Source organism: Capra hircus, unplaced genomic scaffold, assembly GCF_001704415.2.
Source record: "Capra hircus breed San Clemente unplaced genomic scaffold, ASM170441v1, whole genome shotgun sequence".
In the NCBI taxonomy this organism is placed as follows: Eukaryota; Metazoa; Chordata; class Mammalia; order Artiodactyla; family Bovidae; genus Capra; species Capra hircus.
Window position 1 is genome coordinate 1 of NW_017189666.1, and position 15,814 is coordinate 15,814.

Sequence of the window (15,814 nt, forward strand, 5' to 3'; positions counted from 1 at the left end):
AGACGGTGAACAACACGTGGTGACCAAACTACAGTGTCACCGACACCCACACCTACAGTGACACGCCTTTGTGGTCCCCACAGCCGCACACAGTGACACGAACTACACTCACGCCATGCCACAGCCCACGCGTGTATGTATGCCCATGCACAGTGACCCGGAAGCACACCACACTCACCATCAACATTCACCCACAACACCTTCCTGTGCAACACACTGAAATACCCACCCTCCTTGAAGAGCTTACCCTGACACACGCACGCACATGCACACATGCAGCTCCACAACACTCATTCGCAAGACATGCGATTTTCTACATGTGGGAGGAAGGGCAGCTTCAGACCAGCGTGGGTCCCCATGTTCCTTCTTCTAGGAAGAAGTGCTGTCATTCCTCCACGGTGCAGCCAGGGCTGTGAGATTTTCTCACTCATTGAGGTGTGGGACCTGCAGAGAAGGGGCTGTGGTGAAGGATGGAGACCCGAGATCATACAGATCCCATTCTTGGAAGAGAACCTGGAGCCAAATTCGGGGCCGCCCTCATTTGCTGCCCCTGTCCCCAGCTTACTTGGTTTTGACGTCTTCAGTATATTGAGGATTTCCTGTAGTGTTTTCTTGACTTCGTCTATGTTTGGGACTGGAGTGGTGGGGAGACAGGAAAAAGCTGAGATGGGACACTCTTAGCTTTATTGGAAGCCTTTTCCCTGCCCGACCCCCAACCTGAAAAAGATGTCACACAATCCCAATGTACTTGGAGTTCCCAGCAGCATATATATACTCCCTGAGTGACTCGGGGTGTGTTTGTCGGGGATGACATCCGTCACCCCTCCAAACCTTGTGCTCGGGGAGGGAAGGACCCCTGCTGTCCCCTCCCCAGATTCCTCAGCACCCAACCCAGTACTGGGCACGGAGGCATATTCGCCCCAGGGAGGTCTGCCAGGGCACCTGTGGCCAGCTGCCTCCGTTTCGGGTTCCCTTCCTGGACGTTCCTCATGACTGTGTCGATGCTCTGCTTGGCTGCCGTGACACGCTGTTCCACGTTGCCCCACTGAGTCTTCTGCTCTTCCTGGTACTCTTGCACCGAAGCGGAGACTAAGGGTGTGGATTGGAGTTGTCAGAGTCACTTTCACTCCCCCTACTCCCCCAACCCCGACCCAGCTCTTCCCCTCACCGTTCCAGAGCTCCTTTTTCAAGACCACCAGCTCCCTGGACATCTCGGAATCTGTTCAGGATGTGTGGGGCAGGGGGCAAGAAAACCTTAGAAAAACTTTGGAATCACCCGAGTTCTGCAGTCAGGAGCAGCACTGGGCCTCCCCAGCTTCTGGGGACCCCTCCCCACTGCCCCCAGCCCCTTCCTCCGCCAGCAGAAACACCCCACTCACTCTTCACCAGGACCACAGCTAAGAGGACCATGCAGGACAGAGTCAAGAAGGTGTTCAGACTCATCATGGCTTTAGGCAACCAGTGGTGTCCCTGGGCAGTGTCTGAGGGTGGCCTGGACTCGGCTGGCACTGGGATAGAGGTAGGACAGCTCATCTCCAGGGCCCAACACCGCTGCTCAGCCCATCGGCACTGACTCTAACACCACTGACAGCTCTTCACCTGTACCTACTGTTCTCAGTACCATCAGCAGCTGTGGCCATCACACACTGCCCCTAGCATGCACCCCAGCCAGCACCACCAGTAGTGGCCCTTAGCACTGTCCCCATGATGCCCTCGTATGACCCCATCACCAGCATCAGTACTTGTTCTTGCCAGCACTGTCCCTATCAACAGGTCATCAGGACCTCATCAACACTTTCATCAGCTCTGTCTAGATGATCCCGTCCCAATCCACCAGCACCACCGACACCCAGAGCTTCACCAACACCTCCACCAGCACAATCACATTGTCCTCTTCATCATCGCCTACCCAGCTACCCCCCGCCACTGTCACACAAAGCCTCGACACCACCACACCCCCACACCATTGACCCTGAGCTTCGCACACTGCCCTTTGTCCCTGCAGGGCCCTCCCACAGACCTCTCCCAGGGCCGTGTGATAGGGGCTGGGGGGCAGGGGGCGGCTGCTTACCCTTGTTCTTGGGTGGTGAATGACTGCCCTTTGGCTGGTTCTGGTTTTTGAAGGTAAAGGTGATGTTCTCATAGTTAGGGTCATCTGCAGCTGTGGGCAAGTCATTGAGAGGCTTGAGGAAACCTGCCCGGAGCTCTGGGGCAGGGGTGAGTATGGGAGAGGAAGCTCAGACATCTTGGTTTACTGAATCCTCCACACAACAGATTTCTTGGGGCAAAGATAAGGAGTAGGGAACTCTGATCTTCATCTTAATGCGTGTGAGCCTTTGGGTGACACACACACATTTTGGGGAGCGGGGGAGGAGCCCTCCAACCTTCACTTTCAGCTCCTCGCTCCTCCCATCCCAACCTCTCCCCACCTCGCCCGAGGTGCCTAACCTTTATTGCCTGCGGATCCCCGTCTCTTGTCTTTGAAGGCTACCGCCTGCATCTTGACCTTCTGGTTTATGTAGATTTCCTCAGTCTCTATGGCCCCCGGCAGCAAATCTGTCTTCACACAGCCCCACCCACAGGAAAGTGTCTGGGGAGATGAGGAAATCTCTGGGTTGAGGTGGAGGAGAGGAAGCAGAATGTAGGCTTCCTGCTTTCAGGGATCCAGGAACCCCCCACCCTTGGGGGCATCCTCACCCAAACCCCGGCTCATCGGGAGTCTTAGGCATCCACCTGCCAACGCAGGAGACACAGGTTGGATCCCTGATCCGGGAAGATCCGGCAGTTAAGCCCCTGCACCACAACCATTGAGCCTGTGCTCTAGAGCCCAGGAGCCACAAGTATTGGGGCCCACAAGAGAAGCCACCGCTGTGAGAAGCCCTCCCTCCGCAACTGGAGAGTAGCCCCCACTCGGAGTCTTAGGAGACCAGAGGTCTCAGGAGGGACAAGAAGAGATTCACACGGACCCAGAAACAGCACAAGATGGTCAGCAATTTGTGGAAGAGGTGTTAACTAACGCCCTGTTGGTAGTTCAGATGATAAAGATTCTGCCTGCAATGCAGGAGACCTGAGTTCCATGGGGATCGTCAAACTGCAATCGAAAAATGTATCAAATCAATATATTGAACATCGTAAACTTACATAAAGTCATGGGTCGAGTATATTCAATAAAAATAATTTTGAAATAGGATAGTCAGGAACTTTACAGGAAGCTCTGTGTGTATCTGTGTCCACCTGGGTGAAGCTCATCCTCCCATCTCTTGCTCTCATGGTAGATACTATGGCACCCCACCTTTTGGGGCAAGATTCCTAGGTCCCCACACCTACCTTCCCTCTGCCCTAGTCCCACCCCTCAGCTCCACCCAGAGTTCTATTTCTCCAAGGCCCTTTGGAGGAGAAGAATGGATATGAAGCAATGGGGCTAACCACTGGAAGTCCACTCCCACATCTGGGACTGAGGCCAGATGTCACCTTGACCTAATCCCAAAGCAGTTCCCCTTCCACCTGGAGACCCCCTGCAAAGGAACACTCAGAAACACATTCACACTCATCCACGCATCGGCTCACCTACCCAGACCCACACACACACTCTTGCACACTCACACTTCTGAATACCCCCACTCGCACATCTGTACATGTGTACATATGGCGTGGTCATTTGCATGCTTGTACATATTCATGTGCGCACACTGTCTCTACTCTGTCTAGGTATCTTTACAGCTTTCCTTATGTCTATCTGACCTTGAAAACTGGGGATTAAAATGAGGCTAAGTCTACAAAAAAGATCTTCATGACCCAGATAATCATGATGATGTGATCACTAATCTAGAGCCAGACATCTTCGAATGTGAAGTCAAGTGGGCCTTAGAAAGCATCACTACGAACAAAGCTAGTGGAGGTGATGGAATTCCAGTTGAGCTGTTTCAAATCCTAAAAAATGATGCTGTGAAAGTGCTGCACTCAATATGCCAGCAAATTTGGAAAACTCAGCAGTGGCCACAGGACTGGAAAAGGTCAGTTTTCATTCCAGTTCCAAAGAAAGGCAATGCCAAAGAATGCTCAAACGACCGCACAATTGCACTCATCTCACAGGCTAGTAAAGTAATGCTCAAAATTCTCCAAGCCAGGCTTCAGCAATACGTGAACCGTGAACTCCCTGATGTTCAAGCTGGATTTAGAAAAGGCGGAGGAACCAGAGATCAAATTGCCAACATCCACTGGATCATGGAAAAAGCAAGAGAGTTCCAGAAAAACATCTATTTCTGCTTTACTCACTATGCCAAAGCCTTTGACTGTGTGGATCACAATAAACTGTGGAAAATTCTGAAAGAGATGGGAATACCAGACCACCTGACCTGCCTCTTGAGAAACCTGTATGCAGGTCGGGAAGCAACAGTTAGAGCTGGACATGGAACAACAGACTGGTTCCAAATAGGAAAAGGAGTACATCAAGGCTGTATATTGTCACCCTGCTTCTTTAACTTCTATGCAGAGTACATCCTGAGAAACGCTGGACTGGAAGAAACACAAGCTGGAATCAAGATTGCCAGGAGAAATATCAATAACCTTAGATATGCAGATGACACCACCCTTATGGCAGAAAGTGAAGAGGAGCTAAAAAGCCTCTTGATGAAAGTGAAAGAGGAGAGTGAAAAAGTTGGCTTAAAGCTCAACGTTCAGAAAACAAAGATCATAGCATCTGGTCTCATCACTTCATGGGAAATAGATGGGGAAACAGTGTCAGACTTTATTTTGGGGGGCTCCAAAATCACTGCAGATGGTGACTGCAGCCATGAAATTAAAAGACCGCTTACTCCTTGGAAGAAAAGTTATGACCAACCTAGATAGTATATTCCAAAGCAGAGACATTACTTTGCCGACTAAGGTCCGTCTAGTCAAGGCTATGGCTTTTCCTGTGGTCATGTATGGATGTGAGAGTTGGACTGTGAAGAAGGCTGAGCACCGAAGAATTGATGCTTTTGAACTGTGGTGTTGGAGAAGACTCTTGAGAGTCCCTTGGACTGCAAGGAGATCCAACCAGTCCATTCTGAAGATCAACCCTGGGATTTCTTTAAAGGAATGATGCTAAAGCTGAAGCTCCAGTACTTTGGCCACCTCATGCGAAGAGTTGATTCATTGGAAAAGACTCTGATGCTGAGAGGGATTGGGGGCAGGAGGAGAAGGGGACGACAGAGGATGAGATGGCTGGATGGCATCACGGACTCAATGGACGTGAGTCGGAGTGAACTCCGGGAGATGGTGATGGACAGGGAGGCCTGGCGTGCTGCGATTCATGGGGTCGCAAGGAGTCAGACACGACTGAGTGACTGAACTGAACTGAACTGAAGTATACAAGGAATTTTCTCTTTCAGTCTAGAGCAGTTGCCTTCTGTTAGAAGTAAATATAATGTGAAACACATGTGGGTTTTGGGCAGATTTTTTTCCTCCTTTTTTTTTGGCTGCATTGACCTAGATCTTAGTTCCTGACCAGGGATAAAACCCATGCTCCCTGCATTGGGAGCACAGAGCCTTAACCATTGGACCACCAGGGAAGTCCTGGCAGGGTTCTTAAAAATTGAAATGTAGTTGACTTATAATATTTTGTTAGCTCCAGGTGTATAGCATAGTGGTTCAATATTTTTGGTTCAATATTTTTGTAGATTATACTCCATTTAAAGTTATTACAAAATAATGGATATATTTCCATGTACTGTAAAATATATCCTTCTTGCTAATCTACTATATACATATTAGTTTGTATCTCTTAATCTCTTGCCCTTACATTGCCCTTCTTCTCTCGCCTCTCTCTGCTGGTAACCACTAGTTTGTCCTGTCTCTGAGTCCGTTTCCATTTTGTTACATACATTCCTTTAAACATTGTTTTTAGATTCCACACAAGAGTGATAACATACACTAACATGACCTACAACTATTTGTATCTCTATCTGAGTTACTTCACTAAGCATGTGCGTGTGTGCACGCTCAGGTGCTTCAGCCAAGTCCTATCCTTTGTGTCCCTATGGACTGTAGCACACCAAGCTCCTCTATCCATGGGATTCTCCAGGCAAGAATACTGGAGAGGGTTGCTATCAAGCCCACGTCTCCTGCACTGTGGGTGGATTCTTTACCTACTGAGCCACCTGGGAATCCCACACGAAACATAACACCCTCTGAGTCCATCCATGTTGCTGCAAATGGCAGAACTTTATCCTTTTTGATGGCTGAGTAATATTCCATTGTGTGTATATATGTGTGTGTGTGTGTGTGTGTGTGTACATACCTGAATACTTCCAGTTGCACGTCTGCTTGTGTGTACATACGGCATGTCCAAAAGCCATCTCCCAGCTGTCGATCAGGGGGCAAGAGCTTTAAGGGGAATTTTAGGAGTGTATAGGTGGAGGGAGCGGGCGGTGTGCAGAAACAGTACCTCAGCTCTGACAATCATCCTGAAGTTGCTTATGCAGTGGTCTGATCAGTGTCATCTTGATTGTTTTAAGTGCACTTAATCTTCAGTTCCAGGGTTGGATTGTTCCCATTTCCTTGAGGCCAGTTCTTGAAATTGTGTAAGATGTGGCAGCTTAGGTCATGCCTACAGTCTGCTCATCATGTAGTTAGTTTCCCCCACCCAGGGGATTTGGTAACTGTGAACCAGCTCCAAGCATATGACACAGTATTATCTGTAGCCCTTGAGAAGGGACTAAATGTCTTTGACTTGGTTTAATGGTTTATTATTATTTTATTCTGTTTGATCATTTTTCTTTGTTTCTGCACTTTTAAATTTTCTTTGATTACATTTATTCTTTGGATAAAAGTTTTCTGTAGACAAGAGACAGGCAGAGACATGGGGGGAGTTGGCGTCTGTCCTGGGAAGGCCCATAGGGTCCCACTCTGTTACACTCCCTTTGGAAAATATTGGATTAAAACTTCCTATGTGTGAGAAGTGAGTATGTTTTAGGTTTAAAATATGTGATTAAATTTTGAGTAACTTTGGGCTTCCCAGGTGGTGCTAGTGGTAAAGAACCTGTTTGCTAACATAGGAGATGTAAGACACACGTGTTCAATCCCTGGGTCAGGAAGATCCCATGGAGAAGGGCATGGCAACCCACTTCAGTACTCTTGCCTGGAGAATCCCATGGACAGAGGAGCCTGGAAGGCTAGAGTCCATAGGGTCACAAAGAGTAGGACACAATTGGAGTGACTTAGCATGCATGCAAGTTTGGAATTACCCCCGAGATCTGGCTGGTGAGGATGATGTTCTCTTGCCTGAAGTATTGGCAATCTTGGGACTTCCTGAGTCAAGTGATTAAGACTCTGAGCTTCCACTGAAGGGGCTGTAGTAGATCCCTAGGTGGTGAACTAAAATCCCACATGCCACACAGTGCAGTATAAACAAACAAAAAGTATTGCCAGTCTTGTCTGCTCAAGGAAGATCAGTTTAACAATAATTAGATGCCAGCTCTTCCATCTCCTCTTACAAAGAAGTCAGTCGTTGAGAGACGTGGCCTCGCCTCCGCTGATGATACAATAGCTGCAGAAAAGATGGACTAATGGGGAACTGACTCTGCTCTGATGGACAGGCACAGGGGGCAGGTCTGCAGCATTGCACATTTCCCTGACTGAAATGAAGCCAAAACCAGGGTACAGCCCTCTGGACTTGGAGAAAAGGGTAGCCCTGGAACTGAAGACCCACAAGCAACAGTGTCATGGTGGCCTAAGAGGACTCCATGGGGTTGGCTGACCCGATGCTTTCATGGGGCAACAGTCTGAATTTTCTTTAAAGAATGATCCAGGTCCAGCCAATCAAAGACCAAGATTTGGCACAGAGTGGGTGGGCAAATGAGCCAGACTCAACCAATGAAACCCAGGCCTGGGGCTTTTGTTGGGTTAACCAGGTGAAGGGGCAGTCTCTCTTTCCCAGTTCTGTCAGACTGCCAGGATATAAACCTGGAGCCATGACAGGGGAGAACTTGCTTAAAAGTGAGGTCAACACTAAGGAAAGCTGACATGACAAGGACTCGAGTCCTAGAGACATTGTCTGAAACCCTGGATTCAGTCATTCCTGAGTCTGTTGTTCTGAACCTGAGCCTCTCATTTAGGTAATCCAGAAAATATCCTTTCATTTTAGCTCAAACTAGGTTGAGGTGGGGTCTATGGGGCTGGCAACCAACAGTCTTGACTACTATAGGGGGTTGCTGTTCAATCGCTCAGTCGTGGCCGACTCTGCAACCCCATGGCCTGCAGCATGCCAGGCTTCCCTGTCCTTCCCTATCTCCAAGAGTTTGCTTAAACTCATACCCATTGAGTTGATGATGCCATCCAACCATCTCATCCTCTTTCTCCCCCTTCTCCTCCTGCCCTCGATCTTTCCTGGCATCAGGGTCTCTTCTAATGAGTTAGCTCTTCACATCAGGAGGCCAAAGGATTGGAGCTTCAGCTTCAGCATCAGTCTTTCCAATGAATATTCAGGGTTGATTTCCTTTAGGATTGACTGGTTTGAGCTCCTTGATGTCCAAGGGACTCTCAAGAATATTCTCCAGCACCACAGTTCACCTCTCACAGGGGGCTGGGCAGTTAGCAAATGAGGAAAGAGACTTAACTAAGGGCTTTGCCTTTTGAAGTCTACACTCTGGGACAGGAGGAAGACTGTGTTGGAACTGAGAGCTCAAAAGAGGCCCTTCTTGAGGTCCAGATGCAAGGGGACAATTGTGGGTCTTGAAGACAGAGGCATTCACATGAGAGTCTGGGGACAGTGAGGGGGCAGGATGGGCAAGGTACTATGCTTGCCCTCTCTGGTCCTTAACACATTTCCGACTCTGTTGGAGTTCCCACTCCAACTCCAAAGCCAAAGTGTTTAAGAGGGAGGACCTGGGAGGGGAATCCCTGGATTGGCATGTAGTGGCTTCCATGAGCACCAGGTGTGTTTGTGATCTCAGTTCACGATCACTGCGACCAGACTTGAGGGGGTGGTGTACCACCATGGGGGGTGGTTGTCAGTGGGAAGAGTCCAAATCATCCTGAAAATGAGAAACCCACCCTGTCACCCATTCTTCAGCCTCTGGAGTGTGCTGTTGGGGACTGTGCTGTTTAAGTCTGGAGTCCCTCTTAAACCTGGGCACCAAGTGTTCTGAAGTCTCTGTCTGCATCTCTCAGGGACTGGATTTTAAGACTCCTGGGTTAGGGTTCTCAGGAAACTGGACCTTGAATCACCTGGATTTGTGCCCCCAGTGATGCTGAGAATTTCTCTTCTGGGGCATTGACTCCAGACTGAGACCAGCGTCATCCAGGCTGGGATGGGGACTTGATGTTGAAGGCACGAGAGTCCATCCGAGGCACACGAGAGTTCCTGTGTCCCCAGCTCCCTCCCCGCAGTTGGCATGTGTGTGTCTACAGGGCGTGGCGCCCTTGTGTGACCGCGGGAACCGGGTTGTGTGTTTTGTGTGCACAAGGCCATATGTCACTGTGTATATAGGCGTAGCATGTTGTACCCAGGGGGTGTATCCACCTGTGTGTCTGGTTGTGTATTCAATGGACATTTCCTGAGCACCTTCAATGTGCCATTCTCTCTTCTAAGCAGGATATACCAAAGAGCCAACAAGTCCCCTACGCGTGTTGTCATATTTGAGGGTTCATGAGGAGTAGGAACGAGTGTCCCTGTTGCACGTGGGGAGTGAGGGGTGGAGCTCAGGTGTCTGGGTACAGCGATGAATAGGGATGCACCCTGACCCCGAGGCTGCTCATGACAAGGCTCTGGAGCGTATGTGGGGTAGGGGTTGGTGGGGGTGGGGTGGTTCCTGCCCTGTCCAGACCCAGATCCCCGAAGAGGCATCACTGTCGGGGAGAATAACCCAGCAACTTCCCAGGAGGCCTAGGACCCTCGCGTGGCCGTCAAGGTGGCCTCAAAGGTAACAGTACGGGACTTCCCTTACGGTCCAGTGGTTAAGACTCCCGAGTTTCCACGCACGGGTTCCATACCTGGTCAGTCAGGGAACTAAGATCCCACATGCCGTGCGGAGAGGCCCCCCACAAAAATAGTCTAACACTCGCTTCTCCTTTGACGAAGACCATGAGCCTTGAGTGTGCATGTCATTAAAGGAAGTTAGGGCCCCATTTTCAAAAATAGAAGTTGTGGACAACAAGGCAGGAGAGGGGAATAGGGAGAAGAAAAGTTGCGGTTGCCCCCCCAACCCCTCCGGTGCTGATGCACCTTGCTCTTTTTGGAGACGCCAGCACAGTCACCCACACCCCACAGAAGACACAGCTCAGGGCCCGGGCCCTCCCCATCATCTTCTCAAGGAGGTTTATTTCCAGCAGGGGCCTGGCCCAGCCCCTCAGAGATATGACCCGCCCCCAAATGCCTGGCCGCGCCCCCCAGACCTGCACCACGCAGGCGCAGTACTGGGCTACTGGATCCGCAGGCGGCAGCAGCGAGCGCCAGTCCAGTCCATGCCTGCGCACTGGCAGTGGCACGTGGTCTCAGCACGCACGTCCCACGAGCCACAGGCAGAGCCACACGTGCAGCTAGTGACCGCGAAGCCTGCGAGAGGGAGCAAGGAGGAGAGAGCTTGGACCCCGAGCCAGAAGCTTCGAGTTTGGGCTTCCAAGGGGCTGGCAGCGTGGGTGGCGGCGAGGCTGGGGGCCTGGACACCAGTGTCCTGAGGAAATGGGGCCCGGGAGTTGGGGGAAGGGACAAGGCCAGGAGTGCAGACCACGATATTAAGGAATTAGAGGCTGGGACTCTGTGGTTCTAGAGAAATGGAGCCTAAACACAGTGGAGGGGGGTATGGGGTGCTGAGAATAGAGCCGGGAGACTGGACAACAGAGTTCTGTACCTACCTGAAGGGCAGGTGACCAGGGACCCCCTGGAGGTGACACTCTGGCAGTCCAGGCCAATGTTCCTTACTGCCTCAGGAACTGCAGGAAGGGGTGATGCAAAGTAACTGTGAGACCAAGCTGCCCCAATACCCTTCTCTTGCTGCCTCGTCCCTGGTGCTTTGGAGATGGGCAGAGGGTCAAGGAAATGCCCCTGGGGATGGCCCAGTAGGTGGGGAACTCCCCACCTCCAAGGATTCTGTCCTGGGTGGGCGTTTTGGAGGGAAGAAGGTTTTGAGCTGTAGTTAGAGGTGGAGACTGGTGGAGATTGGCGTTGGGTTGGGTTTGGGGTTGAGATTTGGTTGGGGTTGGGGCTGGCCTGGTGTTCACTCCATGTCAGGAATCAGAGGGGCCCCTGAGGGCCTGGCTGAGGTTGGTGGGAGGGTTCTCACCTAGGGAGGTGGTGACATCCTGGATCTTCTTACTGACAGCTTTATCTATGGGGCACAGTGACTGGCCACATACCAGCAGCCCCAGGACTGGGATGAAGAGGAAGGAGAGAGCCTTCATCCTGCAGGTGCTGCAAGAAAAAAACCAAGAGACCCCCTAGCTGGGTCTACCTCTCCCCATCCTGGGGAAGCTCAGACCCACAGAGCACATGGGATTGGGAGCTGTGGGTCCCAACTGAGGATGGGGCTGGAGACCCAGGTTTGCCCCTACAGGCAGGAGCAGCTGTCACTTACCCTCTCTGTGGACTCAGCAGGCCAAATTTTGAACACTAATTCCACGCCTCTGCCTCCGCTCCTTCTTTAAGGCTGCCGGGTGTGCAGCTTCCTGTCTTGGCTAAGACCCCTGGCATCCTGGGCCTCCCTTCCCACATCCGGGGCTAAGAGGAAGCCCCCAGGGTAGAGTCCAGGGACCTAGTATTGCCACAGACTCCGCCTTCCAGAGCCTTCCCTGCCCACCTCTAGGCTGGGGGGCTGGTCCAGAAGATAGTACCTGGTGGAATACTTCCAGGAACCGTAGTCAGAAGAGCAGGGAGAGAAACCAGCTTATATGGAGCAGTGGGAGGGCACACACATGTGACCAGAGTCAGGTCCTTGTGTAAGAACTGCACGCTGGGCTTCCCTGGTGGTCCAGTCGTTGAGGATCTGCCTTGCAATGCAGGAGGCACCAGATCGATTGCTGATCCTGGAAGATCCCGCAGGCCTCAAAGCAACTATGCCCGTGCACCACACCCCCAGAACTCACATTCTGCAAATACTGAGCCCTCGACCTTAGAGCCTGTGCTCGGCAACAAGAGAAGCCACTCTCATGAGAAGCCCAAGCACTGTAGCTAGAGAGGAGCCCCCACCTCACTGCAACTTTTGAAAGTCCAAGGGCAGCAGTGAAGACCCAGCCCAGCCAATAAACAAAGAAATAATTATTTTAAAAAGAGAACTACATGCCATGTTCATTCCCAAATGCCTATCACGATAGAAAATAAAACCACGATTTATTTCTTCAAAGGAATAATGGACAGCTGAAGTTGTCAAACTATGGCCCATGGGCTAGATCTAGCCCACCATCTTTTTTTTTTTTTTTCTTTCTGGCTACACCATGCATCATGCAGGGTGTAGTTCCCCAACCAGGCATGGAATACCTGTACCCTCTGCGGTGGAAGCTCGGACTCTTAATCACTGGACCACCAGGGAGCTTTGCCCACCATCTATTTTTGTACAACCCATGAGCTAAGAATGGTTTTTACATTGTTTTGGTTTGTTTTTGTTTCCAATATGGATGTTTTAAATACTGTGGTAAAACACACATAACATAAAATGTACCATTTTCAAGTGTACAGTTCATCGGCACTCAGATGGAGTAACCACCGAGGCAGACACTGGACTGTTGTGGCCGCAAGTAAAAGGATGCCAGCAGCCACGAGAAGCTGGAAGAACTCAAGAACTGATTCTTTCCTAGAGTCTTTAAGGGGAGTGTGGCTTGATTTCCAGTGCTGTGTAATCATCTCCTCTGTCCATTTCCACAATTTTTAAAAATCATTCTAAACTGACTTTACCCATAACCACTAACTCCCACTTCCTCTTCCTGAAGCCCCTGGTAACCTCTAATCTACTTTCTGTTTCTATGAATTTGCCTATTCATACCACAAATAAGTGGAATCCTAGGATAGTTACCCTTCACTAGCGTAACCCTTCACTAGCATGACATTTAAACATTCATCCGTGTTGTAGCATGGATCAAAACCTCATTCCTTTTTCAGGCTAATATTCAATATTATGTACATACTGCATTTTGTGTGTCATCCATTTGTTGATGGACAGTTAGGTTGTTTCCACCTTTTAAAAAACAATTTTTCTTTTCAATGAAATTTTTTTTTTTTTTGCTGCGTTGGATCTTTGTTGCTGCACACAGGCTTGCTCTCGTTTTGGTGAGGGAGGCTGCTCTGCAGTTGCAGGCGCGGGCTTCTCATCGCAGTGGCTTCTCCTGTGGAGCATGGGCTCTAGGCGCGCAGGCTTCAGTACGTGCGGCACACGGACTTCATTGCTCCATGGAATGTGGGATCTTCCCCGACCAGGGATCGAACCTGTGTCACCTGCGTCAGCAGGCAGATGCTTAACCACTGGACCATAGGGAAGTCCTGTTTCTACCTTTTGGCTGTTGCCAAAGATAGTGCTCTGAACTTGGGACTGCACGTATCCTTCAAGTGACTGCTTTCAGTTATTTTTGCCTTAAACCCAGGAGTGGAATTGCTGGGTCCTTAAACCCAGGAGTGGAATTGGTGGGCTTCCCTGGTGGCTCAGAGGTTAAAGCGTCAGCCTGGAATGTGGGATACCTGGGTCGGGAAGATTCCCCTGGAGAAGGAAATGGCACCTCACTCCAGTACTCTTGCCTGGAGAATCCCATGGAGGGAGGAGCCTGGTAGGCTACAGTCCATGGGGTCGCAAAGAGTCGGACATGACTGAGCAACTTCACTATGGTGACTATACCAATTCTATATTTAACTTTTCGAGGGACTGCCAAACAGTGTTTACATTTTTAAATCGTTGACAGAAATTTAACATTTAGTGAAATAGGAAGAGTATGTGCAATTCAAAGTCCAGAGTGCATATCAAATTTTCTCAAAACACAGGCATGCCCGCTTTTGAAGATACCATCCATGGCCGCTTTTATGAAGTCACTCACAGATCTGAGAAGTCACGACAGTGTCCGTAAGGACCCACAAAGCCGACCGCATTTGCTGTCTGGCCCTTTACAGAGAGGGCTTCCCAGGTGGCACTAGTGGTAAAGAATCGGCCTGCCAGGGCAGGAGACACAAGAGATCCCTGAATGGAGAAGATCCCCTGCAGTAGGAAATGGTGACCCACTCCAGTATTCTTGCCTGGAAAAGTTCCATGGACAGAGGAGCTTGGCAGGCTATGGTCCATGGGGTCGCAAAGAATTGGATGTGACTGAGCACACCTTTACAGAAAAAAACTTTTGCCCACCCAATAGCCATGAGTGTGAATACATAATGGCCATATGAATTTCAGGCAGCTACACGCAACGATCTGGGTGATTTCCACCAACCTAGCGGCGAGCAAAGGAACCCAGAGACAAAAGAGGACATGTTACATCAATCCATCTATTTTAAAGGACCAAAACTAGGAGTCCAGTGGTTAAGACTCAATGCTTCCAATGCAGGGGCTGTGGGTTCAATTCCTGGTCAGGTAACCAAGATCCTGTGTGCTGTGAGATGCTGCCAAATAAATAAAAACTTAAAGAACACAAACCAAAACAAAAAAACAAAAAACAAAAAACCCACTAAAGCACAGCTAGTCTGTGCTGTTGGGAATAAGAATGAAATTTTCCTGGAAGTAACGAATAGAGATGAGAAAGGAGCAGAAGGAAGGCTTCTGGGAAACTTGTGAAAATTTTCAGCTGTACATGTGTGTTGGCACAGTTTTCTTTATGCATATTAATCCCAATAAGTGTTGTTGTTGTTTAGTCTCCAAGTCCTCTGTGACTCTTTTGTGACCCCATGAACTGTAGCCCGGCAGGCTCCTCTGCCCATGGGATTTCCCAGGCAAGAATACTGGAGTGAGTTGCCATTTCCTTCTCCAGGGGATCTTTCTGACCCAGGGATCGAGCCCGAGTCTCTTGCATTGGCAGGTGGATTCTTTACCACTGAGCCACCAGTGTGTAAAATGGCTGTGTAAATACAACGGTGTTCACATGGACAAAGTGTGGATAGTATTTATTGAGCTCTCACTAGTGTGGGAAAGATGCCAAACACTGGGCATCCAGCAGGGATCAAAGGGACACTCCTGCCCTCTCACTGTCTGCCCTGTCACGGGAAGACAGACACCAAGAGAGCACTCAGTCAGCCTCAACCTCCACCTGTCCTTTTCTCCCTGAAGCAGAGGAACTCAATTCTAGGAGGATTTCTGACACAAGAATCATCAGTCAGTCAGTGCAGTCGCTCAGTTGCGTCCGACTCTTCGCGACCCCGTGAATCGCAGCACGCCAGGCCTCCCTGTCCATCACCAACTCCAGGAGTTCACTCAGACTCACGTCCATCGAGTCGGTGATGCCATCCAGCCATCTCATCCTCGGTCGTCCCCTTCTCCTCCTGCCCCCAATCCCTCTCAGCATCAGAGTCTTTTCCAATGAGTCAACTCTTTGCATCAGGTGGCCAAAGTACTGGAGTTTCAGCTTCAGCATCATTCCCTCCAAAGAAATCCCAGGGCTGATCTCCTTCAGAATGGACTGGTTGGATCTCCTTGCAGTCCAAGGGACTCTCAAGAGTCTTCTCCAACACCACAGTTCAAAAGCATCAATTCTTCAGCGCTCAGCTTTCTTCACAGTCCAACTCTCACATCCACACATGACCACAGGAAAAACCATAGCCTTGACTAGACGGACCTTTGTTGGCAAAGTAATGTCTCTGCTTTTGAATACGCTATCTAGGTTGGTCATAACTTTTCTTCCAAGGAGTAAGCGTCTTTTAATTTCATGGCTGCAGTCA

At 49.9% G+C, this 15,814-nt stretch overlaps 2 protein-coding genes across 3 annotated transcripts; both read right to left on the minus strand.

Annotated features, from left to right (window-relative positions):
* Window positions 1-33: 33 nt before the first annotated feature.
* Window positions 34-2,523, minus strand: MCEMP1 (mast cell expressed membrane protein 1; the record flags this gene model as incomplete). The annotated part of the gene is given in 7 exon segments (XM_018044643.1): window positions 34-444; window positions 566-634; window positions 943-1,089; window positions 1,169-1,219; window positions 1,380-1,508; window positions 2,072-2,161; window positions 2,449-2,523. Coding segments are annotated over 7 exon segments (555 nt in total). The 5' UTR covers window positions 2,501-2,523.
* A 7,757-nt stretch (window positions 2,524-10,280) lies between these two features.
* On the minus strand, window positions 10,281-11,678 carry RETN (resistin). 2 transcript variants are annotated; one of them, XM_005682406.3, is made up of 4 exons: window positions 11,553-11,678; window positions 11,262-11,389; window positions 10,834-10,911; window positions 10,281-10,534 (listed from the first exon to the last, which is right to left on the minus strand). In XM_005682406.3, the coding sequence occupies exons 2-4, from the start codon at window positions 11,377-11,379 to the stop codon at window positions 10,401-10,403; spliced, it is 330 nt and encodes a 109-aa protein (XP_005682463.1). In that variant the 5' UTR covers window positions 11,380-11,389; window positions 11,553-11,678; the 3' UTR covers window positions 10,281-10,400. The 2 variants fall into 2 exon arrangements, with proteins under 2 accessions (XP_005682463.1, XP_017900133.1); XM_018044644.1 differs by lacking the exon at window positions 11,553-11,678 and having other exon boundaries at window positions 11,262-11,484.
* Between the last annotated feature and the right edge of the window lie 4,136 nt (window positions 11,679-15,814).

Bases quoted from the DNA above. Each gene is read 5' to 3' on its own strand.
- RETN (XM_005682406.3), bottom strand. From the start codon at position 11,379: ATGAAGGCTCTCTCCTTCCTCTTCATCCCAGTCCTGGGGCTGCTGGTA. The intron at 10,912-11,261 runs GTGAGAACCCTC...CCCTTCCTGCAG, and splicing joins GGATGTCACCACCTCCCTAG to TTCCTGAGGCAGTAAGGAAC. The intron at 10,535-10,833 runs GTAGGTACAGAA...TCCCTCTCGCAG, and splicing joins CCTGGTCACCTGCCCTTCAG to GCTTCGCGGTCACTAGCTGC.